We start from the raw sequence: 17,120 nt of genomic DNA on the forward strand, positions 1-17,120 counted from the left end.
ACTGCATTGCACATGTTAATAAAAAAATGTCTTGGATAAAATAAAGTAAATCGTTGTATATGATATATACTATGCCATCTTTTAGTACATATCAGTACTAAATATGAAATACAAGTGCTGCCAACTAACAATACCATTTGGAAACTTTTCGCAAAGCACCACGAAAAGAGTTCAGTTACATTTTCTACCACTAAACAAAAGATGGCAGTATAAGCTTAGTAGTCAATAAATGCCAGCGTGCGTCACATCTCTGCGCAATCAAGCACGGAAATAACTAACAGCTGTTCTACAATATTCGTTCGGGCAACTCAGGTAGCAGCTGTGTACGAATGAACACGCAGCCGTTTTCCTTGGAACTGCGATTGTTTGCACATTGAATTGAGACTTTCTCATTGTTTTATCTTATTTTGTTAAAATAGGTAAAATCCATTTTTTAAGTTAGAAACGCTTACAATAGTGTTAGTTATTGTGAATAGTGCGCGAATCATATAATCTGTTTTTGGTGATAGATATTATGTTTACCAAAATTCATTCGTTGTTATTGTGAATTGAGACTAGTTGAAATGCCTCGTGAATACGTGGATCGCGAGAAGAGTTCCTTGGTGTTATGTTAATAGAATCTCTACCTGTAGATAGCAATTTTAATTTTCTATCGGTAGTGACAAGAATAATTTATAAAAATGTCTTGTACGGTACCAACTAGTTCCGCTTTGAGAGCTTTGGCTTTAGAATATAAAAGTCTTCAAGAAGAGCCCGTAGAAGGTTTCCGAGTGAAGTTATTGGGTGAGGACAATTTGTTTGAATGGGAAGTTGCAATATTTGGACCTCCTGATACGCTGTACCAAGGCGGATACTTCAAGGTAAGACAGTTCATTGTTGTGCAGTCATGCGAGATATTTATAAATTCAGTTTTACCCACTTGATATTTTTATATTAAATTGATAGGTTATATTCATTAAGGCACTAACATTTTAAATAAGAAGGAATTTTAGGAAACATAACCTTACTTTTAGACTTGATGCTTGTAGATTACAGATTTTATCAGATTCTATAAACAATTTAAGAGGTTTGCTCCTACTTACACAAAACATTGCGTTCTTTGTTAGACATCACAAAGAAAAACGTAATAATCTATTTCAAATTGATATATTAAAGTTTAACAATTATTGGTAATTTATACAATATAGGTATATTAAAATGAAGGAAGTTATATGCAGGACATAATCAAAAAGGTAAAGCCTTCAATAAGTAGCTATTCCATAACTTAGGACTAAATAACCTTGTATTTTGTTATTTCATCATAGCATGATCACAATATCAGCTGCCAGCCAAGAATGCAATACATTTATGTTTAGATTAGTATGTGTCGAATTGCAAGGGCTAAAAACTGACCATCTTGGTTTTAATAATACATCTTTTATTATTAATTAATAATTGATAGTTGTTTGAAATAAAATCCCTATATATAAACCTATTCTAACCGCACTAAAGTACATCTCATTAATTAAACCGTTTAAACCAAATAAAATTAAAACTACAGGGTTATTTATATGTTTCTTGTACAAATAGATTGAAATAGTAACAAAATGCACAGTGCATGTGATGAGATCATTTATTAAAATATTTAAAATATAAAAAAAAAAATACTTGTTCTTAGTGTTTTGTGAGGGCCCATCTGACTAGGTCCCATTAGCACATATTCTACTGCCAAACAGCTATAATTAGTATTGTTGTGTTTTATTTTGAAGGGTGAGTGGGTCAGTGTAACTACAGGCTCAAGGAGCATAACATATTTACTCCCACCGTTGGGGGTATATTGGCAATGTAAATGGTTAACTTTCCTAACATTTACAATGTTGATGAATGTTGGAGACCAGACACTAAGAGGCACCCATTTACCAGTCTGTTTTATTTCTAACCATATTTCCTTTCACTAGTTACAATTTTATACACTTATAATTTATTAAGTATCTATTAAGTTTTATAATTTAGTGATATTAGAATAGTAGATATCTCTGAGTATTTTTTGCAAAGTTATTTTTGAATCATTTGAAATTAAGAGCTATTAATTACTTCGTAAGTAATTTTAAACACACATCAATAAAAAAAACTTATGAGTTGTTTTTATTTTTGTTGATTTATTTGATTGTACATGATTAATTAAAATAATTCACATATATTTTAATATCTATCATATATATTTTCATATGCAATACAAAACCTTTATACACCTCCTATGAAAGTTACATAGACAGCATATAGAATTTGGCACAATTAATACAATGTTACAAGAAAAATTAATGGAAAAGTGTGACCAATATTTTTATAAAATATGTATTATAAATACATTAAATTAGTGAAAAACATAAGGCATACTGCCATGCGTTTGACACACACACACACACATTTACATATTTCATATAAAACATTCGTAGTTTACATTCATACTGCAAATTACAACACATGTCATGTCAATGTTAAAAATCAATAATGCTTTTTTTACATTTCAGTTTTTGACTTGTAATAATGTTGAAGTGACCAACTGTGAATGTAGCTTATATTTTTGTTATCAATGAATGAAGTTTGAATTAGAACCAATGAATGACTACTGGTAGTAATTTATCTTCCTAATTGTAGGGCCAATATTGTCATATTTTGTGTTTTAATTATATGATCATCATAGATAATTAAAGATAATGATGATATATTTATATAATAGTAAATAGTTAGTATGTATTTTATTTAAAAAAAATTGTAATTATTGCATTTATTGTTGGTTGTTCTAAGTTATCCTCTGACATAATGATTCAAAGATTGCTTGCATGCTTATAAGGGCTTGAAAATAGTTTCTTTTATTTTTTATTTGATCTTTGTTTTACCATTACTTGAGTTCAATATCAGAACTAGGAGCTTTGACATTTCATTGGATACTCCTTTGTCTAACAGTGGATTGTGATTTGCTTATGAATGATTTATTGATGTTTACTGATTACATAACAAAGTAATACATACCAAAAAGATTTTTTATGACTAACGATAACATTTTAATTTGAAAATAGATACTACCGATAAATTGTGTACTAATAATTAGAAATCCTATAATTAGGAAAGTAATGGCAATACTGAGAGATTGCCGATTTTATGTGATCCAATTATATTTTATTCTGCCTTTCAAATTTATTCCTCACTAAAAATGTAATTACATATTTTTTTTTCACCAAGAATAGGCTCTTGTATAGAGAAATTGGTGGTTACACAAAGAATTCGTAACCTTGACCTTATCAAGTGTATAGACTTATAGAATATTGCATTAATGTTTTCTATAATAGGAAAATGAAATAAAAATTCAATATACTGCATTATCCATGATTATATAATTTTACTATAACTTATACAAAATAAATAAATCTTAAACTGTTAATGTATTAATTATATAATAAAAACATTATACATTTATTTTTCATATTATTATAAGTTATAAAAAACAAATGTGTTAGTTATAAATTTTCACAAGTCATAATAAATTATGTTATGACACAGTTTAATAATACAACTAGACCGTGAGCAAAAATTATTTTTATTTATGCATAATAATTTTATATTTACCAATGTTACATAAATTCAATGGAACAAATCATAATGGTTTTAAATAAAAAATCACACAACTAACATTACCTATGCTTGCTGTATGGTACAAGATAATAGAGTATGTAACGTTAAAATTGGGTGGGTTATTGACGAGTAAAGTGTCAATAAAAAAAAATATTTAAATTTCTTTGAGGCAAAAAAAAAATCGGTAGAGTTGAAAAAGTTTTTAAACTAAACAAATCCTCAAATGAAAGTGCTCCAGAAGTCAGATAAATTATTTTAACATTACAAATAGATTTACAAAAACAGCAAATCTATGTTCAAAAATATTTTATTCAAAAAAAAATGAAAAAATAATTTTCTTATAATATTCTAAATTTAATTGTTAACATAATCGGGCGCCGGGATGTTTACATCCGTTTAAATTAAGCTTCAACAAATATTTACTAAATATAAAAAAAATATTTAAAGTTCAACCAAAACATTTGAATACATGTCAAGATTCAACTTCAGGTAAAATTATTCAAAATTGACAACTAAGTTACTTAAAGTAAAGTTACAAACAAATCAAGCTTATCAACTTGATTAAACCAAATGTAAAAATAATTTAAACAGTAAATTCAAATAGTGAAAAAAAATGTAGAAAAATAATATTGAAAAATAACTGTAAAAGGAGAAATAATTCTGATTAGAATTTATTACAAATTTCGAAATCCTATACTTTTTACTTTAATATTCCAAACGACTTACCCGGTCAATCCCGGTTATTTTTCACAAATAACGAAATTCATCCTGGGAAATATTCTAAAAATTCCCTGTAAAGAACCACAATCGTTGTTAGTTGTTACGACACAGTACAATTCGAATAAATTCAAATTTCGAAGAAAGATTCAAAACTTACCACGAGGCGACAAATATCGGAATTATTTTTTATAATCCGACATGGATTTACTTCCAATTCTTCGAAATAGAACTCAACAATTTAAGCAACTATTTTCAACAATATTCAAAGTTTAAAACAAAATAAAAGTTATAAAAACTTCGAAAATAAATTAGCGTCACATTTCGACTCAAAAAGTGGAAAGAAAGTGAAGCTTTAGACAAATGTCAAAGATTTTCTCAAAGATCAAGATCAACCTGCATTGAAGCAGTGTGGTGGAATAAACTCTAAACTTCTCCTTACAGGAAGATAAGGCCTTAGTCCAGCTGTGGGATATTATAAGGCTGTTACTTTACTATAATTTTACTTATGTTTAACATTTTATTTTAATAACATCATCCAACAAAGTTGTTCTATAATTGTTATTATGGTTTTCTTTTATTCATTTTTTTAATTATATTTTTGGAAAGAATAATTTCAAAAATTTTAGTATTACTTAATATACTTCTTGATAATATATATACATATATAACTTATTGTTTTGGCAATAATGGGATCTAATGCATTATGTTTCTAGCTGCACATATTATGTTTCAAATTGCACGAAGTTATTTTTTGTGACACATATAAATATTAGATGAGTCAGTGTTATGGTGTGCCAACCCAGATGAGCGAGTCAAAGCCCTGTAAAGTATCACCTTATTTTGCTAGAAGAATTGAACAGATCTCCCATAAACATATTATGTAATCTTGTTGCCAATTAAAATATTTGTATATAATTAAAAATAAGATTATTGTAAGTGATATAAATTACATTAATTAGTTTTACTAAATGTGTGTGAAATTTAAAAGAATATACATATTAGAAATAGTTTTATATATTTTCTGTTTTTTAAAATACAATTTTAATTATTTTTCATGTACCAATGGAATCTGCTAATAAAATGAATTATTTTGTTACAGGCACATATGAAGTTCCCTCCAGACTACCCATACTCACCCCCTACCATTAGGTTTCTTACAAAAGTATGGCATCCAAATGTTTATGAGGTAAGCAATAATTGATAATATTTCAGCAACATTAACCTTTTTTATAAATCATACTTTTTACATACAAGAAAATCAACATGTTTTAAAAATTCAATTTTACTATTATATCTATATTAAAGACAGCTTTTATCTAATCTTTCGTGAAAATATTTACTGATATCAAGTAACAAAACAAATATAATTATAATTTAATTCTAAATCTCTATTGTTCTTTGTCAAACGAATAAACTGAATGCACTCTTCAAATGGAAAACTAACAATTTCCAATACCAATTTGCGATGAGACTACCTTGGAGCTAAGCTGAACCCAAGGCAGAAACAATCATCAAAAAAATATACCTGAACATACTTAAAAATATATAAAGACACAGACGCCTTGAGAACTTCTTGTTTAAAGTTGGTTAAAACACAATAAACAACAAACTATGGTTATTATGAAAGTGTTGTAGGCAAGAAAAAAGAAAGGCTTAACTACCAAAGATCGAAGGAAAAATTAAACAATAGATGTTTTATGTTCGTATCCTTGACATGCTTAAGACCTTAATACGGTTAAAATAAAGACGGAAATCAATGCATTCCTTGGATAAGATTTTTTTATAGATATTATGCAGATAGTATTAGTCAGTGTCTAGAATAGAATTGTAATTTTTCGTATCTTTAATTAATTACAATTTTTTTAATAATAAAAAATATTTTTGAATCGAATTATATTTTAAACTTTGGATGCTTCTAACAATAAAGCTGAAGTTTTTTAATATTTGGACGCGCTAACGTTTGGAAATTCGGTTCGGAAGTCGGTTGCGATTCGGAAAGATCAATTTGCGTTAAATAGTCCATATATCAGGGTACGTCAATATACAGTCTCATGCTATAGCCCTAAGGAGCGGCTATAATCATAACTGTCAACCAATCTGTGAAACTGTAGGCCAATCAGTATACAATCTGGAAAGCTATAACCTACGTAAATCTACAACAGATAAAGAAAAACTAAAGATTTTATGTGTCAAAATGTATACAAATGTATACATGTACTTATGTACTGTTTTTGAGAAGTAAATAAAACAGTCATACCTTATAGAGGTTTCGGTTTTAATACCAAATATATTATCCGTAGTAAGTCGCCTGTCCCATTGCTGGGTTTCCTCTACATTTAAGAAAAAAAGCTCCTTACCTTTAAAAATATTCTATTGAATATCGTAAGACTTATATTTATGTAGATAAATGAATGATTTATGTTTTATTAAGTAGCCTTTATTAGATTTTACTAGAGCATGCATGTTAGCAGGGTGACCATTGTTCTTAAAGTTGGAATTGCTTTGAATAAAGCAAACATTTGCTAAGACTACTGCTTTAAAGTCTGGCTTTGCACTCGCCGAATAAACAAGCCATATTATACAAAACAATAATTGTATGTAACTTTCCACAGAGTATTTGTGTAAATGTGCCCAAAACGTGTGATCTGTAGTATTTTCACTGGTAGTAAAATATTCATATTTGTTGCTAATTTGACTTTCTCTAGTATTTGTTTTATTTATTATTTTTATTGTTTAATTTACAATACTGAACTAAAAATGAAAATTAAAGCTGAATATTATTTATTTTTGATTTTTTTGTGTGGTTGACAGCAACTTGCACCAAATAACATCATTTTATGAACTGTTAAATGTGTCCTTATTGAGTATAGTGTAGTCTGTTGGTCATATATTTTCTTATTCGATACCAGCGAGAGTAAATAATTCCTTAGGCGTTTTTGGAATGGAATGGCTGACTTTGTTCTTTAAAAAGTTGTTATAGGAGAAATAGTAAGTAATAGAGAAAAGAATGAGAGAAGAGAGAAAACTAATTTGGTTTTATTCCTGAACGAGGTACAAAAATGATCACTAGAAATTAATTTGAAAAGGCCGTCCGAGTCCTCAACCGGTTTTATGGTGTGCTTTGAAAGAAAACAGAATTCCTGAGATATATCTAGCTCATTTGAGCCATGTTCAGGCAAACTAGTATATTTCTCGGGAAAACGTCGACGAAAAACGGAACAAACTTGTGTCTGAAATCCAGTCTTCATTAAACAAAGTCTTGGACTGGGGTCGGCTTTTTTTTTTTACGAGGAAGAAATGCATTTACGCATGCCGCCCGGTCGGGGGACCGGGACGGGTATGTGGGACTCAACCGGGGCCTAATGCCCCGTGCCAGGGCACGCTAATGCTAATGCCCTGTCCTACCCACTAAAACTATCCTCGGGTTTCCACCATGCCGCCGAGTGGTGAGGCCACGGGATCGCCAAGGGCATGCAACAGCGACCCTACCAGCGGCAGCTGAATATTCACGGAAAGAGCGCCTAGTGCTCGCCTTCCCCCTCATCCTCCACGTGGGAATCCGCCCTGCGGCGGATAAGATGGTAGGCTCCGCCGCTGACCGCCGGTGTAAAACACCTGGAAGGCTCGAGTAGCGAGCCCTCCCACTCCCTCCTAGCCAACGCGGCCACTCAAATGGTCCGCCCTGACGCCGATCAGGGACGTACCAGGAGCAGCCCCGCGGCATCCCTGTGACCGACGAGTAAGCTCAAGCCGTCCCCGTTGCCCAGGGAACACCACGAGGAGGTAACTGGCATGACCCCCAAGGGTCGGCTAAACCAAGTCCACTTCAACCTCAAAAAGACGCAAGTTTGCGCGTTAACCGCTAAAAATCACTATTTGTCGTATCTCCTCGTTTTGAGAACATTCCGATAGGCGCCACAGCTAGTTTCGGAATACTTGGCGTTGATGTTTCGAGTCTCGTTCAGTTCCGCGGTCAATTGGAAGGTAAAGCCAAACTGGCATCAAAAAACTCGGTGCGCTTAGCAAGGCCAGACAGAATTTACGTCGGCCCTACTGCTCTCACCTCTGGGCGGGTGCTCCCCAGTACCAGCTCCCTACATTTGATCGTATCCAACGCCGCCGAGCGGCTCGAATTATCGACGATCAAGCCCTTTCCGATCTGCTTGATCTTTTGGCTTTGTGTAGAGATGTTGGATCACTCTGCATCTTCTACCGAATATTTCATGGGGAATGTTCCGAGGAATTGTTTAGATTAATCCTGGCTGCTGAATTTCACCTTCGGACATCTCGTCAAAATTCCAAATATCACCAGCACCACCTAGATGTCCGAAAATCCACAACAGCGCGATTTTTAATACATTTTCTGCCTCGCACAACCACTCTGTGGAACTAGCTTTCGCTGCCGGTTTTTCCGAACCGATACGACTTGGGATCTTCAGGAAAAGAGCGTACTTATTCCGTAAAGGAGCCGGCCTGCGCACCTGCAGCCTCCCGGTGTTGCAGATGTCCATGGGCGGTAGTAATCACTTTCCATCAGGTGAGCATCCTGCTCGTTTCCCCCTATAACTTAAAAAAAAAAAAAAACTAGTATCCAATTCGGGTTTCTGTAGGTACAAATTATATGTTTGCTACATGGCCAAGAGACTAGTTTGAACAGATATCTCTTTTTTCTAATAATGACAGGCATCCTGATGTATGCTGTTCGTGGGTGAATGTTTGGTACGAAGTTCTTATCTTATTTACGATTATAGACACCATCCCTTGTGCTATATTAAAAACGTTAACTCAATTTGAAAGAAATGGCCGACAGCTCATTGGAAATCAATAATGCAACCCATCGTATGAATGGATTGAAATGCTAGGACAAATAAGACGACTGAAAAAAATATTAGGTTGAAATAGAATATTGAAATGGAAGTGTTGTATGACACAAATGGTCAAGATAAGGAATTACACTTAATAATTACGAGAAAGTCTGGAAGTGGTTTAAATTATAGACAAGTTAAGAGGAAATCGTTTATGGTTTGAGTGTGCAATGATAAGAAACGTATATGACTAAAAGGGTTTTTAAAATGATAATTGATGGATGGGTGAAATAAGACCGAATAAAAGGGAGTTAGATTGTGCGAAAGATGAATGGTATTTATAAAATAGAGGTGAGTGTGGAGCTAACGACTGACCGGAATGAATGGAAGACGAGTATAAGCTTCAGTAAGACGACGCGTCTTTTTGCAATTTTTTAAATCAAATTTGTATTCGCGGTTGTTACTTCACTATAACGTTCCGCGCGCACCATCTGCCTTTTGTTCTATAAATCTGAGAGAGATCGTTAGTAGTCTTTATTTTTAACCTTCTTTCCGAGAGTCTCCAGACTAAGAGGGATGACTAAAGACAAACTCGGAATACTAAATCCTGGAAATTTAATTCAATGTCGACATTGAATATATTAAGTGGCCTCTTAGAAATTTTATATGAGGCGATATACTCATCGTGAATCACTTTTTAAAAAGAATAGTGACACATATATCACTACTAGCTGAGCCTGCGGCTATACCCGCGCAAAATTAATAAAACTTTACATATACAAACCGTCACCTACCATTTGAATTAAAAAAAAAGTCTTTGTCTTGCCTCGGGACTCGAAACTATCTCCACATCATATTTCACCTATATCGGCTCAGTGATTTAGGCGTGAAGAGGCTAGAGGTGAGGTAGGTAAACAGTTACTTTTGCATTTATAATATATGTTATAATTGGTCATTTAATATAAAATTTATTTCATATATCGTTTTTATCTTATGTTACTTTTACTTTTTCAATATGGTTTTGTTTGTGGTTCGATTTTTATTCTTCAATCACCATGCTATTTAACCATTGATATATTGAAGCCTCTACAACTCGACATCTATAGCCAAAACGATGTGAAATTCGCAGATTCGATGTTGATCCCATGGGCTATTGACTTACACACAAACTTAACGCTGAACTTAAAGGATACATATGAAGATTAGTATTTCAAAATAGGCTTTCAAGTATACTTTATAAAAAACACCTTGCGTTGAAAAGTTTTAACATGTAAGATTTTAAAGAAAACTTACGACATTTTAATTTACGTTTAAGGAAGCGTACTAACACATATGTTGTATGTACACTATACATGTAAATGAAAAGGATCCAACGTGGAAAGGCTCCTTTATAAGTACAAAACTTCATTCCACTTTGCATATAAATATGTTTTGCCAATTGAATATCATCGCTATTGCAAAACATTCTCTTCGACCTAAAGTTAATGTTTTGTCACAGATCGACTTTTGACCCACTTGTATTTGGTTTGTAACCGTGAATGCACAAATATCTAACAATGAAGTGATATTACGAAACTGAAGTTTATTACTTCAGATTTTTTCAATTTTTACACTTATATCAGCTAAAGAGTTTGTTTGTATGAATGGGTTAATTTCAAGATCTACTAGTCCAGATTGGAGTAATTTGAGTACTCCATTTATATTATATAACAACAATATTACCATAAACCTTGCGGAGCAGCTATTAGGTACATATATCAAGTACTTCGATATGTGTATTAAAATGAAATGTATATACACAATGATTACAATGTATCAATACTTATTTTTTATTTAAATAGGCTACATCGGCATCAAAACAACACGCATTTTTCTTAATTTAATGTATACACTAAACGTTAAATTATAAGAAACATTTGACGTAAAATATTTTAATGGAATCAAACTACAGCATTTAAATGATCGTTCAATTGACTGCGTCATTTGTTATCAAACATGATTATTGTCAATTCGTGACATCACGTTAATAAACATGCCGTTAAATGATATAGCAACAGAAATATACGCTAAACAATGCAAAAACACGATTGAAACCCGTAAGACCGTGGCCGATGGTACCGTTAGTTTTATAAAGACCGAGTCGCAATATAGTGGTGAGACAGGTCATCAAACTAAGTATGAATCACTCGATGACACACCAAACATTTTGCTAGAAAGCTGAGAGTTTTTTTTTAAATGTCACGAGTTGTTCAATTTGGATAACCGCATTAAAGACATCGCTTTGACCCTTTACTGTTAATTTTATATTTGATTATATTTGTCGCGTTATTAAATACTAGGTTATCGCCAGAGACTTAACATAACACCGTAAACATGTTTCCACATTTCAGGGATTTGTTAAGAAAAGAAATTCACGGAACATATACACCATTCTTCTCGTAAACTATCTAAATTTCATATTATTAGTAGTTTTCGATTTGGAAATTATGCCTCAGGGGACATGTTTTATATACCTGTACATAAATACTCGTCACTTTATTTCAATAATGTAAGACAAGTTGTTATATAATATAATACAAAGTGTATAATGCTTAAACTTTATTAAAGCGCGTGATGTTTCTGTTTATTTTTCGAAAGTCGCCAAACGGTTTTACATGTATAATTGTACATAACACTTTTTAAAGTGAAGTCTTACAAGTCCACTTTATAAGTATTGATTAATCATTTATTTGTTATAGAAAATTCAATCAATTACTTTCTAGAGAATAGACTATATTAAGCGGGATCGTTAAAAAAAATCTTCATCAAACAGGATGTAAAGGTTGAATGACCTTTAGCTTGTAGCAACTGCGATGATTACTAACCGACTCATAGTATGCTTAATTTGAAGTATGTGATGTGAATCAACATTTATACAACGAACAACAAGTACTTATTATTGAAAATTAAAAATCAATTCTATACAATGAAGATAACATACTAATTAATTCCCATCCCACGAAAGATATTCTGCTATTATATACTAACAAATTTAAAATTTGTTTATATAATTTAATTACTCCAACAAAAATAAGTTATTATCAAGTCAAACGTGACTCGTGATGCGTTAAGATTGTGTTGACGTATTTACATTTACACGGGAATATCCCTTGAACATTGGCACCCTCCCGGCCTTGGGGTAATTAACCTTATTCACGACGACCTGCGTCGTGGTGGTCGCTTTGAACTTGTGCTACATACAATCGCATCTTTAAATAGCGTCCGCAAGCTATTCCATCACATCGGCCGACTATCCGTGCCAACATTCGAGCGTATGCTTTCTTATAAACCACGTGCTCACGGTTTTTTAAATCGCACGTGACGTACATCATATATGCTAAAACGCAACTGATAGTGCGCAGCGCTTCCATTTCTCAGTAATAATACGAATTATAATCGCCTTTAGACACCGCATGGTGGGGTGATGCGTACGTCACCAAACATTCAAACCGCTCGGTGCCGCGTCCCCAAGGTTCAACATTTCTCGAAATATTCTAGTATTTTCGCAATACGACATATCCTGTTAGTTACTTCTTTATATATTATCATAACATTTATTCCATATATATACTTGATATGTAAGTTTATGTAATGATATGCAATCACACATTAGGACATTACTTTGATAAATGAATAATTGATAATTGGTGACTTTGCTGAAAACAGAATGATTATTCGCTTCCTCTATTCCATTTGGGTTCGATGCAGTCGCTTGCCTAAATCCTTGGGATTGCTGTCGCTGGAACAACGTTACCCGCCACTATACGAAAGGTTAAAAAGCTTAAAGGCTTGATTGATGAAAGGCCAAACGAAAATTATCTTATGCCCAAGAAACGCTTCGTTTTGATTAAGGATAGTGTATTCATCAACGAGGCTTAATTCAGAAACTATTAATGGTTTGCTACGATACATTATATGGTCAATGTATGATGACGGCAAAAGATTATATTTTAATAAATAATTGTAAACTTTAAGTATACAAAACGAATCATATTAACCGGGCTTAAGTTGACCCCTACTGAGATGCAACGACTATTTCCCATACCGGAACTACACACGGCACATGTGAAGACAAGATATTATTTTAAACCTTCAATGTTACTGTTTACGACATTGTTTCAAGTCATAATTCGATTTGGAGGTCAGAACTCACGCGCTTTCTGTGTGAGGAAGCTCCCGAGTGAACCGCCCGTGTATTTTTAGCCGAGGGCGACGCACCGACTATCTCACTTTGTGCTCAATCATCATCACAATACTCTATATTGACTAATGGATATTTTCAAAAAAAAAAAAAACATTTACCATAGTGGCAATTATTGAAGTTACAAAATAAATATTTAGTTACAATTATTTTTCATATATTTTAAACATTCCAATAAAAACTAATTTCAGAACTTATGATTTATTTCCAATTATTTTTATTTTATGTTGTATATTTTCAAATGTTGACTACAAGTGAACGTCTATAATGAATATTCTAGACAAAGTCTACTTACTTAAATAATATTGCCGCATCCACTATTTTGTGTTTTTGTTAAAGCACAATGCATCAAATCCGTCTTACAGCAATATAAAAGCGCTTTCTTATTTCCTCTTTAAACATATATTTTAGTGAAAGCATTTTGTATGCTGGCACGGCATAATTATTTGAAGTAACTAACCGCTTCGGACTCGGGTTTTGTCGGGTGTCTCGCTTCAGGGACATTTTCTATCGTCTCGCTTACAGTCCATAGGGACGATGTTTGTTCCATTAATTAAATAGGAATCAATTTTCTTCGAAAATAAATAAAGCGTTGCGTAACGTTGTTTAACTTTCCGTATAAAAAAATATAAATTGTTTCATATATTTCTTTCTGTTTATAAATTGGAGTTCCATCATGACGGACCGTAATCAATAAAGAACCTTATATTTTGTGTTATATATAACCATGCTATATTTTACATATCTAAAGTAACGTCTGGGTTTTCAATTGACTGAGGTTTTGGTATCTGAGAAATATCCGGAAATAAAGTATAAATGAAACGGGACATGAGCTATTATTATAGGTGTCAAACTTATTTAATAATTCTAGTCGATTAAAATGTTACAATTTTTGGGCCAAACTGAACATTTTTTAGAGATTTGACTGTAGATTGATGGTTTTTGTTGCGACGCAAGCGTTCCCACTTTATTATAAATATCAGTATTCGGAGTAGCCGTCAATTATAATACTTGAAAATATACACTCCTCTTAGAAATTATTGTGAGAAACAATATTTTTTTAAGTTCTGTACTTTAATACGTTTGTAAGTAAGGAAAAGAGTCGGTAATAAATTTCGAAAATAAGTTTACAATAATAAAATAAACATAAAAGTAAGTGTGTTACACATGGTGTTTTGGCCGAGTTGTCTTGCGCATTGACGAACCCAGTTAACTTTGGATCGCTGTAACAGTGTTTTAAATTGGTGAAATAAAAAAAAAAAAGTATAGAGGAAAATTTACGTGAAGAGATCTTCCACAAAATTGTTCTGACATAATTTGGATTTGGAAAAATCAATTTAAAATAATTATTACGCAAAAAGGCAATTTTTGATGCACTTTTTTCACATTTTTGCTCATAACTTTTTAAATTTTGGATTTATGACAAAAATTTACATAGACATAATTGTAGGCGAAGCGATTTGCTACAAAATATGTTTTAACAATTTTTTTTGTACGATTGATAGTTTCCTAGATATCGCTAAAAACGTGTTATCACCCCCCTTTTTCCAAGATGGCGGCCGGGGAGGCAAACCCACAAACTTGGGGTTAAACTTGTATTGACCTTCCCTACATGTCCCATAAATAAAATTGTGTCCTCTAAAAAATGTTCAGCCCATGTAACATTTCAATGGACTATTCCAGTTGTTTCCTTTGTGTGCACACGGAGACAAATAATATTTTAAAAATATATATACCGCTTCAAATATTACATTATATTATGTACCTATACAAGATGAGAACCTTCTTTGTTAATCTAATTGTAACTAGGACATCTACAATGCACACATAATATATTGTATGTGGATGTATACATAATTTTTCCAGTTAAAATACCACTAAAAAATAGCTTTAATGTTTATAAAATATATTTATGTGAAGAAGTGGTGGTCACCGCCCATAGATATTGACGTTGAAAGAAATATTAACCTTTCCTTACTCCGTCAAAGCGCCGCTAACCTTGACAACTAAGACGTTACCTATAGATACACTGGCTCTCTTACACCTTTTAATCGGAACACAACAACTCTAAGTATTGCTATTTGGTGGTAGAATTTGTGATGAGTTGGTGGTACCTACCCAAACGAACTAGCACAAAGCCCTATCATCGAGTAAACATTTTATATAAAAATTTACCGCGCTAACACTTTTCAGCCACAATCCCCTTTTTGGTGAACTGTGAATAAATTCACTTACAACTAGACATTCGTTTTATGAAAATGATACAATTAGAAAAAAATATATAATTATTACGATTAAATTAATTAATTCTGAAATTTTCTATTCTCTTTAAAACACTTACATCATAATAGTCATAGAATATAACACTATCTACATTTTTAATCTAATTATTGATCAACGTCGTTTTCACTTTACAAATAAAGTTTGTCTAGCTGGTAAGAAAACCTACCAGTAAAGGAAAGTGGGGCAGTAGGTCAAATGTGGAAGTTCACACGACTGATTTGGTTTGAATTCAAACATCAGCTCTGATAATATCTAATTTAAAGATAAAGTCGACTTTGAACTTTAAATATAAAGAAATAAGGTCGAAATAAAAATATCTAACATTTATTATTATTGAATATTTTCGTTCTATTTAATTTAGTGATAATATTAATTTGATGATATTGTTGGCGCGTAGCACGTTTTCAACCCAATGACTTTCAATTTTAATTGTTTTCACATATTACACAATAATAAATAGATAAAAATATATTTAGGTGTATAGTGTTCTCATTGTTGTACTGGGTATATTTCATTTGCCATTATTAAAATTAGTATAACTTTAAATTTATTTCGTGAGCGGCGACATGTGAGAAGTAGCGCGCTAGAATAAGATCCAAACCTACTTATCCTGAGGAAACATTTACAGACAATAACTGTCTCACTAGTATGACTATTATTAAAAGCGTTGTACTGTGTAACTTGGTGTAAAATTGATCTTAAATGTTTTATTCTGTCGTAGGGTTTTGTGCGAGTCCGTTAGGGTAGGTACCGCCCACTGATCACATTTTATTAACCTAACTTAACAATAATTTTCAGTAACGTTGTGTTGGTTGAAGAGTAAGTGAGCCAGTCCTGAGGTTGCTGACGCATTGGTGTTCCAAATCATGCTTATTATTTCTTACGGCGCCAATGTCTAAATGCGATGGTGACTCCTACCATCAGGTGGCAGATAAGCCCGTCGGCTAAATAAAAAGTTAACTTAATTTTTAGTGATTATTTAATTACAGAAATATTACACAATTTCTCGTGTAAATTTGACAACGTTTATTAAGTAGATAATTATACACGTATATTTAAAATTAAGTTCAGCCAATATAGCTCAACGGAAAATAACGTGCTTATTTTATGTTTATAATTTAATATATAAGCACGAAGCTTGGCAGTAAAGGAAAATATCTTAAGGAAATCTACTTGCGTCGGATTACATTCTGCCATAAATATACTAATAACTCTAAACCTTATCCTTAACAGGACAGGAGGCTTTAGTCCAATAGCGAATTATTTACAGACTGTAACTGTGTGTTACTTATCAAGAGATATAAGTATATACGGATACACAGGTCGAACATAGGCTACATATTATTATGTTAATATGTTGCACATTTTTTTAGATAGCCTAACATGCTGACGTAAAGGGAAAGAAAAGTGTCGTTCCTAGGCACTTCTGAAGCAAACGTTGCCAAAACTATGCGAGATCC

General features: G+C 32.3%; 1 protein-coding gene across 1 annotated transcript in view; it reads left to right on the top strand.

Annotated features, from left to right (window-relative positions):
* Nucleotides 1–265: 265 nt before the first annotated feature.
* LOC113399575 (ubiquitin-conjugating enzyme E2 R2) overlaps nucleotides 266–17,120 on the top strand; it is a 28,149-nt gene continuing 11,294 nt past the window's right edge. Inside the window, exons 1-2 of the mRNA XM_064217635.1 lie at nucleotides 266–860; nucleotides 5,432–5,518. Of these exons, the coding sequence (XP_064073705.1) occupies nucleotides 681–860; nucleotides 5,432–5,518 (267 nt within the window). The 5' untranslated portion in view covers nucleotides 266–680. The remainder of the gene's footprint in view (nucleotides 861–5,431; nucleotides 5,519–17,120) is intronic.

The sequence above is a fragment of the Vanessa tameamea genome, chromosome 18 (assembly GCF_037043105.1).
Source record: "Vanessa tameamea isolate UH-Manoa-2023 chromosome 18, ilVanTame1 primary haplotype, whole genome shotgun sequence".
In the NCBI taxonomy this organism is placed as follows: Eukaryota; Metazoa; Arthropoda; class Insecta; order Lepidoptera; family Nymphalidae; genus Vanessa; species Vanessa tameamea.